Genomic DNA, 15,175 nt, shown 5'->3' with positions numbered 1-15,175 from the left:
TTCACTGGCCCCTCCACTTCTCACAGTCACCCGTCTGGTCCTCACCTTGCCACATCTTATCTCCGCTGATCGTTCTCGTACACTAGGCCAAGACTTCCGGCACTGATTAGGCCTGAGAGAGTTCTGCGCGTGCTTGTAAGGTCATGGGCATGTCATAACCTTATGCTCTTTGGATACCAGAACATGGTCTAATCATACCACATCTCCTAGCCAGAGGAGGAAGCGAAAGAGAGTATACAGACAGTACAGCATGGGATCACAGCTGATTCTGTGTGTGAGGTAATGCTTTTGCTGCTTGTTTTTAAACATGTTTTACCTCACAGAAAGAATAATCTGCCATCCCATGCTGTCCTGCCTTTATACTCTCTTTTCTTCTCCCCTGCCCAGGAGCTGTGGTATGATCAGACCATGTTCCTGCACGGTCAGACACAGCCATTACACAGCACACAGCAGGGACACATTTATAAGATTATCTCAGCACAGGAACATTTTTTAACACATCCAGTTATGGAACTCATTATTCTTCCGATATCTATTAATTAAAATGCACTTTGTTTTTGGGAAAACCCCTTTAACCCCTTCCCGACATGTGACGTAATAGTACGTCACATGTCGGGACCCCCGCTTTGATGTGCGCTCCGGCGGTGAGCGCACATCAAAGTCGCGACATGTCAGCTGTTTTTTACAGCTGACATGTGCGCGCAATAGCGGCGGGTGAAATCGCGATCACCCGCCGCTATTAACTAGTTAAATGCCGCTGTCAAACTCAGACAGCGGCATTTAACTACCGCATCCGGCCGTGCGGCCGGATATGAGCGCATCGCCGACCCCTGTCACATGATCGGGGGTCGGCGATGCTCCTCCATTGTAACCATAGAGGTCCTGGAGACCTCTATGGTTACTGATCGCCGGTGGCTGTGAGCGCCCCCCTGTGGTCGGCGCTCACAGCACACCTGCATTTTAGCTACATAACAGCGATCTGATGATCGCTGTTATGTAGCAGAGCCGATCGGGCTGTGCCTGCTTCTAGCCTCCCATGGAGGCTATAGAAGCATGGTAAAAGTAAAAAAAAAAAGTAAAAAAAAATGTGAAAAAAATAAAAAAAATATAAAAGTTTAAATCACCCCCCTTTCGCCCCAATCAAAATAAATCAATAAAAAAAAAGCCCAACCTACACATATTTGGTATCGCCGTGTTCAGAATCGCCCGATCTATCAATAAAAAAAAAGCATTAACCTGATCGCTAAACGGCGTAATGAAAAAAAAAATCGAAACGCCAGATTTACGTTTTTTTGGTCGCCACGACATTGCATTAAAATGCAATAACGGGCGATCAAAAGAACGTATCTGCACCGAAATGCTATCATTAAAAATGCCAGCTCGGCACGCAAAAAATAAGCCCTCACCCGACCCCAGATCACGAAAAATGGAGACGCTACGGGTATCGGAAAATGGCGCAATTTTATTTATTTATTTTTTTGCAAAGTTTGGAATTTTTTTTCACCACTTAGGTAAAAAAGAACCTAGTCATGTTAGGTGTCTATGAACTCGTACTGACCTGGAGAATCATAATGGCAGGTCAGTTTTAGCATTTAGTGAACCTAGCAAAATAGGCAAGCAAAAAACAAGTGTGGGATTGCACTTTTTTTGCAATTTCACTGCACTTGGAATTTTTTTCCCGTTTTCTAGTACACGACATGGTAAAACCAATGATGTCGTTCAAAAGTACAACTCGTCCCGCAAAAAATAAGCCCTCACATGGCCAAATTGACAGAAAAATAAAAAAGTTATGGCTCTGGGAAGGAGGGGAGCGAAAAACGAAAACGGAAAAACGGAAAAAGCTCCGGGGGTGAAGGGGTTAAATTTGCAGATAATTTCTTTCTTAAATCCTCACAAGCAGGTAAATTTGGGTTTTGCCTACGTTTAAACGCATACTTGAAAAAATGGTACGGTTGTCATCAGTGTTTCGGATCAGTGATTGGTCCGTATATGCGGATGCAGGGCACATACATGCAACAGAGACGTCTGAATGAGGTCTTAGTCCCTATTCACATGTTTGAGTTTTATGTATGTGTGATGTTATATTACAAATTTCAGAATGACCAGAAATAGTGTTATTCCTCAACCACACACTAGGATGCTTATTCTAAAGACTGAAGCAAAACAGGTGTAAAAATGTATTTTTATGCAAAGGATTGTTATAACATCGATTTGAGAAAATACCCTGAGACCTTCCAAAGGCTGTTTATTGTCTAACAGGTACTTCAGCACCTGAAAGTGAGAAGAAACCAATGTTTGCACCTGTTGGGCAATCCAGACCTTACAAGAAATTCTCATTTGATGGTAAGTGACAAGACATGTATAGATAGAGAGCAGTATACCCTTCGTTTCACCTCCCTCTCTATCTCTTAATGCTTGTCAGAAGGTGCTCAGGACTTAGAATCAGCGTTACATAATGCAGGTAATGAAATTCTAGTGTATTTTTTCAGGTGTGTACATTTTTATTTTGTATTCATTACTTTTTTTTTTTAAAGAGAGCAGTAATAAGGTAGAAAAAATGTGAAACAATAGCAGAATAAAATAAAGGGGTTGTCTTATAAATGGCAATTACCACCCAACCACATGGCAGAAAGCAAATTTGTGATTGCTGCTGGTCTGGCTGTGAAGATACCCACTGATCCATTGACTGTCTAGAACTCCTATAGACCATTAACCCCTCTCCAATATGACTAGTGACTAATATGTTGAAAAACGATAAAGGTTGCACCATTATTTATTTACCAAGAATGATTACTCTAGAACATTGAAAATGCATTACAGCGATAGAAAATAGGAAAAAAGCGCTATCTAATGCAACCTTTATCATTTTTCAACTTATATGTTTTTTTGGTTGGCGCCTGTTCACACTAACTTGGATGTGCTGGTCTTGTTCTCTATTTGTAGTGACTAGTATGTCACATGTGGTGTGCCAATGTATGGAGTGGGCACAGGAGCTGAGCCCATACTATACAGTAGTATGTGATGTGAGACAGAGCTGCTCACTGAACTTCAACAACTGGAGCTAGCTCTGATCACTGCTGTCTAAATATTTAGATGCCACTGTAAGTCACTGACAGCAACATTTATATAACCCGATTACAGGTGCACACATACATCGACTCCCATTGGTCAGCCCTGACACAATTGCAGTATATAGAATAACTGATCAATCACTGGTTAAGTTCCCTAAGGGGGGGGCTGAAAAATAAAGTAAAAAAAACCTTTTAAGAATATAAAAAAAGAAAATGAATAAGTTGAATTGCTCCTTTTAACCTATTAGTAATAAAGAAATAAGAACAAAAACAAGCATATTGATATCCCCACATCTGATCTGTCAAAATATAAATATAAAGTTAATGAACCGCTGTAATGAAAAAAACATTGAAACTCAAGAATTGCACATTTTTTTCTTTTGTTGCTGCATGTCCTTAAAAAAAATGCAATAAAAGTCAATCAAAATGTTGTTTCTACGGTAGCCATAAATTGTTTTAATAAAAACATCAGCGTACCACACAAAAAAACAAGCACCCATACAGGTGCATTGATTGGAAAATTATAAAGGTTATGGGTCTCTGGAAATGGCGACATAAACCAATTTATATGTTTTGTATTTTGTTTTTTTTACAAAATGTAATTTTTTTTTTTAGACTACATAAAACAAAACTTTGCAAGGTTGGTATCGCTGTAATCATACATTGCCAGGTCATTTTTATCTCACAATGAACTTAGTAAAAGCAAAATCGAAAAAACAGTGTCATTTTGTGTTTTGTTTTTTTTCCCCCTCGCAATTTCGCTGCACTTATTTTCCAGCTTTCCAGTACATTGAATGCCAAAATGAATGATTTCATTTAAAACTGCAGCTCGTTCTGCAAAAAATAAGCTCTCAAATTGCTCTTTCAACAGAAAAATAGAGTTACGGCTCTTGGACAAGGGGAGGAAAAAAGTATAAGCCTAAAATAGTAATATAATATTAATATAACATAATATCATCCGATCATAAAACAGATAATGGACAGTTTATGAAGCAATGGTCGTACCTACAGATTTTTTTGTGGATGTTATGTGGATTTTAGAGGCCGTATATGTGAACAAGGTCTTGATTCCGGACTTCACAATAATAATTGCTCTGTAAAAATTGCACCAAAATTTTTCCTGCTAATAGTAAAGTAAAGTAAAGATTGCATCACTACACCTAAACCATAGTATCGTTAAATGCAACTACCACCCATAGCAGCATTTACACTATTTAGTGCCCGGCTCTTGGAAAACATGTGGCTAGGCACCAATGATGCTGCCCGCCTGGAGGAGAACACCGCAATTGAAGTGATCAATTTGCCAAATGGTTTGAACCCTGTTTCCTTAAAGCTACTTTTAAAGACAAGCCCTTTTTTTAAACTAAACTAAACTAACTGATCACAGCGGCTTCTTTTACCCCCATCGTTCAACTGTATCGCTAAGTAAGTTGTGTCTGGCCACTCGGAAAAATCTCACAATATATGCCGTCAATGTAATGCACAGGTGGGCTAGCATAGTCCCCAATGATGCTTACTGTCTTCCACTCTATTCAAGTGTTTTTTTTTTTTCTTTGATTCCTGGGACAAAGATGGGAATAAACCACTTGATGACATCCTGGCTGAGGACAATAATGAAATTGCTAATAAATCAAATCCAGTGAAAAGCAGCGGTAAGTTAACTGTATATCCAGGGATTTTACACATTTCTTTATTGATAACAAGAGGATACGCGAATAGCTGATGCAGCAAATGGAAACAGAAAATGGCCAACTTTGGCTGCTCATAGTGTTAGAATTGTAGAAACTATTTAATTGATCCTGACAGCTGGGCCAAGGTATCATGTCAGAGTCTGGCTGCGTTATTGCAGCTTAACATGTTTTGAGCTGAAAAGCGTCAGTGTTTCAGAGAACACATGCCTTTAAGAGCCATCTTGGAAATCATGCAATGTGGATGACTGATCCAAGAGGTGTATACCCAACGGCTTTTCTCTGCCCCGCTTCCCTTTGACAGGTGATTCCCTATACACACACTTAGGGATAGACCTGTCAGTCAAGTGTAGCAGGAAGAAGCTACCAGGGAACTGCCTCTTGGACTAGATAGCATTGATGCATTACCCCCGTACAGCTTTTAGAAGTATCTTCTGTTTGAAATGCCTATGCTTCTTCATCATAAATCAGCTGTTATGGTTCCCTTTAACCTTATTCCCACTATTAAAGTACTCCACAAGGGCATTGCAGACAGTTCCACGCAGAGCACTTGCAGGGTTCGGAAGTGTCCATTGGGGCATAAAGTAATTAACGCTAATTTTCTCTGCTTTTCTAACTAAATAAACTGCCACAAAGCTATATTGCCCCTTGTTTCTTTTTTCCTTCCCCTGTTTAGCACTATTGGCAGTTGTAGGCAAAAATCTGCTGATTGCCACAATTTAAAGAGTGCTTCCCATGTGAAGTTTTTGAAATGATGAATGGCTGCGCAGCACCCGTTGCATATTTAAATGAAGGAGCTGCCCTTGTTATTTTTTGTCTTTTTATCAACTCCTTCTTGGCTGATAGGGTCCCCTTATCAAGTGACCAGTCTTGGCACTTAGGGTACCGTCTCACAGTGGCACTTTGGTCGCTACGACGGCACGATCCGTGACGTTCCAGCGATATCGTTACGATCTCGCTGTGTCTGACACGCTACTGCGATCAGGGACCCCGCTGAGAATCGTACGTCGTAGCAGATCGTTTGAAACTTTATTTCGTCGCTGGATCACCCGCTGACATCGCTGCATCGGCGTGTGTGACGCCGATGCAGCGATGTCTTCACTGGTAACCAGGGTAAATATCGGGTTACTAAGCGCAGGGGCGCACTTAGTAACCCGATGTTTACCCTGGTTACCATTGTAAATGTAAAAAAAAAACCACATACTCACATTCCGGTGCCTGTCACGTCCCCCGGCGTCCGCTTCCCTGCACTCCTCCTGCATCCTGTGTCAGCGCCGTCCGGCCGTACATCAGAGCACAGCACCGCTCTGCTTTACGGCCGCGCTTACAGGATGCCGGAGGAGTGCAGGGAAGCGGACGCCGGGGGACGTGACAGGCACCGGAATGTGAGTATGTGGTTTTTTTTTTTACATTTACAATGGTAACCAGGGTAAACATCGGGTTACTAAGCGTTGCCCTGCGCTTAGTAACCGATGTTTACCCTGGTTACCCGGGGACTTCGGCATCGTTGGTCGCTGGAGAGCTGTCTGTGTGACAGCTCTCCAGCGACCACACAAGGACTTTCCAACGATCACGGCCAGGTCGTATCGCTGGTCGTGATCGTTGGAAAGTTGCTGAGTGTGACGGTACCCTTAGTCATATAAAACCCCGCTGATCACCATAAATAGAGATTGGGGAAGTATTAAGGCGCTTTGCACATTTAGCAAGTTACCAGTCTTAGCACACACTACCCTAAAAACCCCACTGGTCACCATAATAGAGATTGGGGAAGTATTAAGGCGCTTTGCACATTTAGCAAGTTACCAATCTTAGCACACACTACCCTAAAAACCCCACTGGTCACCATAATAGAGATTGGGGAAGTATTAAGGCGCTTTGCACATTTAGCAAGTTACCAGTCTTAGCACACTGTCCTAAAAACCCCACTGGTCACCATAAATACACACTGAGGTAGTGGCTGTATTGGCATCGCTATCTTTATTCTCTAATTTGTGGTCCATCTTTGCTAAAGACAATGCTATTTTGATATCCTTCTGGGTTGCATGCACAGCATTTTGGGTACTGTGTGTAATGGTTTATTATAATTCCAGCACATTAATTTCTCCACATTTATGCCATACAGAGGCTGTAATTGTCAGCCCATCAAGACCATCCCCAGCTTCTCACAGGAAAAACGATGTGAATTTTGAGGAGGATACTGATGACATTATGGATACTCTGGGATTTGGAGACCATCTTGAAAGTCCTCATAAGGAGAAGAGGTAAGAGGAAATTACAGCTTGGTGTAATATATTAACTACTGCCCCATACACCAGACAAGGCTTTACCAATGTATATCAGCCAATTTGAAACCTAAAGAACAATTAGCCTCTCTTAGTTGAATGGTGGCCTCTAGATAGGTTTGACTTATGCAGACAGCTCTTTCAAGCATTCAGGGCACCCACAGCAAATGGACGCTAAAAAACGGACTGCGAATACACCATAAGGCATTGGGTATTTTTATTTTTTCAGCTCTGCATCACGACGTTCTAAATTCGATGAGCTGCTAGGGAGAGGGACTTCTGCCAAACTGTTAGAGAGGCCATTAACCGGGGAAAAGAAGGAATTCAAACTGGATCCCAAGTACCAGAAAATGGCAGGTACGAGAAATGTAATCTGAATTGAAAAGTTAATGATCACTAGCTCAAGCAAAATAATAAGGAACTTTTCACAGAAAAGGGTGATCCTCTAGGAGATGACTTAGCTTTTGGCTCCTACCAACCCACTATGGCATTCAGCCCAGAAGGTCGACCATCACGGCGATCATCAGTCAGGTATTTTGTCCAAACAATTTCTGTCATTAAATTATCCAGATCATATAATTTATAGAAGTTTACCAAGAGAAAAATAAACTTTTATTTCTGCCAAAATGGTACAATAATAAACAATTGTTTACACTGTATAATTCCTCACGGCTTCTTCGCTGCTGTCATCTCTGTATTCACTCATGTAGTAGGATGTGGCCGCAGTGGCATCATTTCGGTATGGCAATCATGGCCCAATGTACTGACAATAGTATGTCACCACTCTGGCCTATGATTGGCCGACCTATTTCCGTGTCATCACCCAGGATTGGGATCAGAGCAGTAGCAAAGTAACTGTGAAGAATTCTGGTAGTAAGTTCGGTGAGCATTTTATTAATTTGTTTTGATTATTAGTAATACACAATGATGCCATAATTATAACATTTTCCATCTGCAACTTTGTTTTTCACTTTTCTTTGTGTGCTTTTTTAACATTTGCCTTTTTACCAACACCAAGATTTTCGGCAGAAAGTAATGGTGCAATAAAAGCTGATGCAAGATCTCGCTCGGCCACCCCTGTGGGTCAAAGTCCAGCAAGGGACGAGAAGAGTGGAGCTGACTGGTTAGGTCTCAAAGACGAAGATGTCCCGGATCTAACTCCTTTAAGAGAGCCTCCACGGCCCTCCAATGTTGCACCTAACACTACTGGTCGACCACCATCTGGAACTAAATCAGATTCTAGATTAGCTACACAAATAAAAACCTCCCAGATTGGCACCCCGGCTGTGCAGCAGGATGATGATGAATGGTTGACAACCTCATTGTCTAGGAATAAGGCTCAAAAACAAGAAAAGTTGGAAGAACAAAAAGTCCAGAATCGAAATGATGTCAAAGAGACTTCTGTAGGCAGGTCTGTAAGACTCAACTATTATTTGTATTCTCTACCTCATATATCATTGTATTTATTTTGCTTATGTTAATAGCCATTCATTTTCAAAGCGCTTTACAGACATCATCCTCACTGTCCCTATTGTGGCTCAGAATCTAAACTCCCTATCAGTATGTCTTTTGGAATGAGGGAGGAAGCCAGAGATCTCAGAGAAAGCCAATACAAACCCATTTCCCACACAGTGACATATTCTTAATTGCAATTATTAGAAACTGGATTAGAGAAAGTCATTAGGCAGGATTCTAACATTTCTACATAACCTTGTCCTGTAATGTATATACATTTTTAAGTTGGGATATTTCCAGTTTATGTAAATCTGGTCTATAGTGAGAGTATACTGCTTTATTTAACCATGGCCGGTCCGCTGAGTTATTGTACCATCTGCCCAATCACACTGGTTTCATGTGATTATAGCCTTTAAGAAAGAATCCAGCTCGCTCATACTTAAATGTCGTTATCAGGAATGTATTGATGAGCCTTTCATAATTTCTGAAGTTCCCCACCTTTACTCAGCAATGGTTATATGACAGCTGGATATGTTGATGGTCATCATTCTTTGATGAGAAGGCAGAAAGAAGCGGTTGAAGTGCTGGAATTCTGAGCACTCTGGACTAGTGATGGGCGAATGTGCTTAGATAAGGTGTTATTCGAGAATGCATGTGTGCTAACCGAGTGTCTTCGGCATGCTCAAAAAATATCTCTGAGCTCCAGCGCCTGCATGTCTCGCAGTTGTTAAACAGCTGCAATACATGTGGGGATTGGCTGTTTGTTAGGCAATCCCTGCATGTGTTCTGGCTGTCAAACAGCCACGAGACATACAGCCGCGGGACTCGAACATATTTTTTAAGCGCGCCAAAGACACTCAGCTAGGACTCCAGAGATTTTGGAGGTTTTTGCGGATTTTTACGAGGACCTATATTCCTCTCGGGTGGATGGGACGGTGGGAGACACATTGACGTTCCTTGAGGGACTGGAGCTCCCGAGGTTGAATGACGCAGATAGAGAGGGCTTGGAGGCTCCTATCATGGAGGAGGAACTGGGTCGGGCATTACAGTCTATGGCTAATGGGAAGGCGCCTGGAGTAGATGGGTTTTCTGCTGAGATCTATAAACATATGAGGGAGGTGCTAATTCCCAAATTAAAGGCGGTCCTAGAGGAGGCTAAGAGTAGGGGGTGTCTGCCTACATCCATGAGAGAGGCCATAATAGCGGTGATTCCTAAGGAGGGGAAAGACTTGGGGCAACCTGAGTCATATCGGCCAATCTCCTTGCTCACTATAGATGTCAAGATTCTGGCCAAGGTGTTGGCGATGAGGTTAACGAGTGTCATCTCCAGCCTGGTGCACCCAGACCAATCTGGCTTTATGCCTGATAGATCCACGGCGGTCAACATACGGAGGCTATTTATGAATCTGCAGCTTAGGTCTGATAACTGTGGCCAGAGAGTTATTGCATCTTTAGATGCCCATAAGGCGTTCGACAGTGTGGAATGGGGATATCTCTGGCAGGTGTTGCAATATATGGGGTTTGGCTCGCGGTTTGTGTCCTGGATTCGACTGCTGTATTTGCAGCCGATGGCCAGAGTCCGGGTGAATGGGGAGTTATCACGGACTATACAATTAGCTAGAGGGACGAGGCAGGGGTGTCCGCGCTCTCCTCTTTTGTTTGCTCTGGCCGTGGAGCCATTGGCTGCTAAACTTCGACAGTCTGACGGGGTGTCTGGGTTTAAATATGGGATGATTGAAGAGGGGGTGGCGTTGTATGCAGACGATATTCTATTGTTTCTAGCTGACCCGGTTGCTTCCTTGGGGGGGCTATTGGGCTTATTGAAAGATTTGGCTCACTGTCAGGACTGACGATAAACTGGAGTAAGTCTATTTTGTTTAAAGTGTACGACGTAGGGGAGGAGGGGAGTGAGCCGCTGGAGGATGGGCGACTGAAGGTGGTAAATCAATTTAAATATCTTGGGATATGGGTATCTATGCCGGTTACGGATTACATACATAGCAATCTGACTCCGATCTTAGGTGTTCTTATGGCAAAAGTGGAAGCTTGGGTTAAGCTGCATTTATCTGTGGTGGGCAGGGTGAATCTTATCAAAATGATTTTGATGCCGAAGATTCTGTATGTTCTTCATAATGCGCCAGTTTGGATACCGCGTGGGAAATTTCGGCAGATTAACTCCCTGTTCAGGAATTTGGTATGGGGGAGACAACATCCACGTATCAAACTGGAGACACTTCAGCGACCCAAGGAAGATGGGGGCTTGGCATTGCCTAACCCTGAAGTATATTTTCTTGCAGCCCAGAGTCAGCACTTAAAGGGCTGGGCGCATGAAGGGTCGTCCGGAGCGGTACAGCAATGAATGGAAAAGGTGACAAAAAGAAGGCCAGCAGTACAATGTCTGGAGGATGGCTCCTTGGGGGCTTTGGGGAAATTGTATCAGACTATGTTATTGATATGTAAGCTGTGGGATGGGATTACGGGTCTAACCAGATTCTCCCCGCTATGGCATAATAATAATTTAAAGGAGTTTGTGGCAATGGGGGGTACTACCCCCATTGCCAAGGGGATTCAATATGTCTATCAGATAATTGAGCAGGGAGAGTTGAAATCCTTTTCCCAATTGCAGGTGAAATTTGATCTCGGGCCTGCGGGGGAATATCAATATTTGCGGATGAGACACGCGTTTGGAGCTCAGAATAGGGACAGAGGCATCAGAATTCAAAGGGATATAGTGTTAGAGTATGTGTGTGGTGAAGGGACTACTGGGGGGGTTATTTCCACTCTTTATAAAGACTTGCTGCACACTTTCCTGTTTAGGTTTCCAATACTGGCGAGAGCTAAGTGGCCGAGGTGTAAGTCTACAGATGCTGATATATTTCATATGATGTGGACGTGTCCAAGACTGGCTGCTTTTTGGTTGGTAGTTTTGAGTCGTGTGGAAGGAGCATACAGATGCACGGTGCCAAGGGACCCGATGGTGTGCTTGTTGGGGTGCGTGGACGAGATTGGAGTGGATAACAACCTGAAGACAGCTATTTCCAGATTGCTGTATATGGCCCGGAATGTAATAGCGCGAAATTGGATTAAGGACGAGCCACCTTCAAGAAGAGAATTCCTCCAATATGTGAAGCAGGGCCTGAAACTGGAAAAGGGGTTTTATCAGAAAAGAGGGAAAATTGAAATGTTCGATAAGTTGTGGTCTCCGTGGCTTGCCATGGGATAGGTTTGTTATAGAGAACGGGTGAATCAAGACCCTGAATTGGTGAAAACATAACACGTGGCCTATGGTCCTAACTGAGGGGATAGTCATCCTATAGATTTGAATGTGGAGCTATTAAACAAGGTGGGCTGTCTTATTGGGGGGGCGGGATAAGTTGGGATTGCGGGGTTCGTTTGGGGGGAAAACTTTGTACTGAAAACAAGAATGTAACATGTCAATTGTAATGTTATTTTTAATAAAAATTTATTTGAGTTAAAAAAAAAAAAAAAAAAAAAAAGACACTCAGCTAGCAAATGAGTATGTTCGGGTAACACCTTATCTCAAGCACATTCGCTCATCACTACTCTGGACTTAAAATTATGAGTCTGCTGTATTCTTTCCTATTGACTATTTTTTAAATAACATTACTATTCTGTTCCGTTTGCTATAATGGCTCAGGTGACCTGTCAGATTCTGATGACTGATCCGATTCACCCTATTTTGTAATTGCCGGAACAGCTCGTCTTCTTGGTTCATAATTTATATCTCCTGCACGGAGGTGAGATGTGAACAAAACTGTCATTTACCGCCGTATATACTCGAGTATAAACCAAGATTTCCAGCCCATTTTTTTAGGCTGAAAGTGCCCCTCTCGGCTTATGCTCGAGTCATTGTCCCAGGGGGGTCGCGGGGGAGGGGGAGCGGCGGCTGTGACATACTCACCTGCTCCTGGCGTGGTCCCTGGCAGCTTCCCTGATGGTCTCTGGGCGCTGACAGCTTCTTCCAGCGTTGAGCTGTCACATGGTACCGCTCATTACAGTAATGAATATGGATGCGACTCCACTCCCATAGGGGTGGAGCCGCATATTCATTACTGTAATGAGCGGTAGCAGTGACCGCTCAACGTGAGCGGTAGCAGTGACCGCTCAACGCTGGAAGAAGCTGTCAGCGCCCGGAGAAGACGATCAGGGAAGCTGCCAGGGACCGCGCCGGGAGCAGGTGAGTATAACAGGGAGGGTGAGCAGCATTGCGCGATATTCACCTCTCCTTGTTCCACCGCCGGACTCCGTCTTCCGCGTCCTCTGCTGTGACGCTCAGGTCAGATGGCGCGATGACGTGGTTAGTGCAGAGGACGCTGAAGACAGAGCCCGGCGGTGGAATGAGGACAGGTGAATATTGCACGTGCCGGGGGCCTGAGCGACGAGAGGTGAGTATGTCTTTTTTTTTTTTTAATCGCAGCAACAGCATATGGGGCAAATATCTCGTAGAAGCATCTTGTGGGGCCATAATCAGCATTTGTGCAGCATTATATGGGGCAAATATCTCTATGGAGCATCTTAAGGGGCCATAATCAACATTTGTGCAGCATTATATGGGGCAGATATCTCTATGGAGCATCTTATGGGGCCATAATCGCCATAATTAGCATTTGTGCAGCATTATATGGGGCAAATATCTCTATGGATTATCTTATGGGGCCACAATCCGCATTTGTGCAGCATTATATGGGGCAAATATCTCTAATGGAGCATCTTATGGGGCCATAATCAGCATTTGTGCAGCATTATACGGGGCAAATATCTCTATGGAGCATCTTATGGGGCCATAATCAACATTTGTGCATCATTATATGGGGCAAATGTCTCTATGGAGCATCTTATGGGGCTATTATTGACCTTTGTGCAGCATTGTATGGGGCATATTTTAATATGAAGCATCTTATGGAGCCCATCATAAATTTTATGGAGCATTATATGGGGCATATTTTGTATGGAGCATCTTATGGGGCCCATCATGAACTTTATGGAGCATTATATGGGGCTCCTGATTCAATATGGATATTCAAAAACACTTAACCTACTGATATCTCAATTAATTTTACTTTTATTGGTATCTATTTTTATTTTTGAAATTTACCGGTAGCTGCTGCATTTTCCACCCTAGGCTTATACTCGAGTCATTAAGTTTTCTTAGTTTTTTGTGGCAAAGTTAGGAGTCTCGGCTTATACTCGGGTCGGCTTATACTCAAGTATATACGGTATATATCAACTCTTTTTAGTGTAAAATGGTTTTTGCTTCTTTACACAGCAGTCCGGTCGGGTCTGGGAATACCATCCAACAGTCAGACCTTGGCAAGACCATTCAAGAAATCGCACCAGTCTTAGCTGAAGTATCTGGGTGGGTACGATTGTGCAGCAATCTATCCTGTATCTGCATGCAACACATTCTTTGACCAGCCGTATTCATGAAATCATTTATTCTTTTCATAGACCTCCTTTACCTTGGGAAATTGGTGTAAAAGCACCTTCCACCACCACTCCTACGTCCTCCATCACTCCTACATCTTCCAGACAGAAGGAAAACCTTGTTCCAGGTACCGTGACCAGAATTATCTTGTTGTTCATTGTATTTAGTCATCCCACTTTTCAGCAGAGTGTGGAGATGGTGGTGGCATTTTTAATGGTCTCTCTCCTGACTTCCCTTGTATTGCAGCTCCTTCAACAACGCCTTCAGAAATGTACAGAGATAAAGTCAGTCAATCATAGTGTTATACTTTACATAGACCTCATTTCTGTTTCTAAATCTCACATGTATTACGTCTTTTTTTTTTTTCTCCTGCAGCAAGCTACTGTTCAGTCAAAGATCCAAGAAGGCAAAAAGGAAATTCATGATGATGTCTTACATAACAAGTTACTAGATCTTGAGACACAGGTATGATATCTGGGGTCTGGAGGGATGTTTTAAAGGTTTACATATTCCAAAAAATAAAGTCTAAAAGCTGAATAGTTGGTGTGCATTACAGATAAGAAAACTTCATTTGGAGCGTGAACAGCAAAACCTATTACTGGAGACATTGCAACAAAGGCACAAAGAAGATCTTGAACTAATAGAGAGTGCACACAGGTACCTAGAGATATACTTGGGAGTGCAGCGAATTCCTGACTCCTGGTGTCTATGGAGAATAAAGCTAACTAGGAGCAACATTAAACATTGTTAGCTATCGTTGATTATGATTCCAGTCGTTCCTTTTTTTACTTAAAGATACATTTTATTTTTTACTTTAGTTCAGTTTTATTTCTCTATTTTATTTTCAGTCTGTCTTTACAGCAATCTGTATATTGTCTATCTGAAATTAAATCTCTCGGAATTCATATCTTTCCTTCACGCCATATATCCAATCGCTTGCATGCTCTTGTCACTGCACCTCAAAAACATCTCGAGAATCCAACCTTTCTGTATCGCTTTATTGGGGGACACTGCAAACCCTGGGGTGTATGCTGCTGCTACTAGGAGGCTGACACTATGCAAAAAAAAAAAAGAAAGCTGCTCCCCAGCAGGGTACATCCACCAACTGGCATGAAGTTTAATCGGTTTTAGCTTAGTGTCAGTAGGAGGCAGACACTGGTCTGGTTCCAGTCTTGTTTCTACCCTAGGTTTTGTTGTTTTGTATTAATGATTTCCCTTTTTCTTTCCGTTATG

The 15,175-nt window shown here is 42.7% G+C and overlaps 1 protein-coding gene across 4 annotated transcripts in view; it reads left to right on the top strand.

The window, feature by feature from the left end:
• The window catches only part of FBF1 (Fas binding factor 1), a 108,510-nt gene that overhangs the window by 36,866 nt on the left and 56,469 nt on the right, over positions 1 to 15,175 (top strand). For 2 of the 4 annotated variants that reach the window (XM_077251776.1, XM_077251779.1), the window contains 12 exons: positions 2,260 to 2,343; positions 2,423 to 2,461; positions 4,643 to 4,723; positions 6,882 to 7,020; positions 7,271 to 7,398; positions 7,473 to 7,572; positions 8,060 to 8,452; positions 13,784 to 13,873; positions 13,966 to 14,069; positions 14,189 to 14,226; positions 14,318 to 14,407; positions 14,499 to 14,599. In XM_077251776.1, the coding sequence (XP_077107891.1) occupies positions 2,260 to 2,343; positions 2,423 to 2,461; positions 4,643 to 4,723; positions 6,882 to 7,020; positions 7,271 to 7,398; positions 7,473 to 7,572; positions 8,060 to 8,452; positions 13,784 to 13,873; positions 13,966 to 14,069; positions 14,189 to 14,226; positions 14,318 to 14,407; positions 14,499 to 14,599 (1,387 nt within the window). The remainder of the gene's footprint in view (positions 1 to 2,259; positions 2,344 to 2,422; positions 2,462 to 4,642; positions 4,724 to 6,881; positions 7,021 to 7,270; positions 7,399 to 7,472; positions 7,573 to 8,059; positions 8,453 to 13,783; positions 13,874 to 13,965; positions 14,070 to 14,188; positions 14,227 to 14,317; positions 14,408 to 14,498; positions 14,600 to 15,175) is intronic. The other 2 variants (XM_077251777.1, XM_077251778.1) reach the window with 2 other exon arrangements.

Source organism: Ranitomeya variabilis, chromosome 4 (assembly GCF_051348905.1).
Source record: "Ranitomeya variabilis isolate aRanVar5 chromosome 4, aRanVar5.hap1, whole genome shotgun sequence".
Taxonomy (NCBI): Eukaryota; Metazoa; Chordata; class Amphibia; order Anura; family Dendrobatidae; genus Ranitomeya; species Ranitomeya variabilis.
The sequence above is the reverse complement of the archived record's forward strand: the minus strand, read 5'-3'. Positions and strand labels throughout refer to the sequence as shown.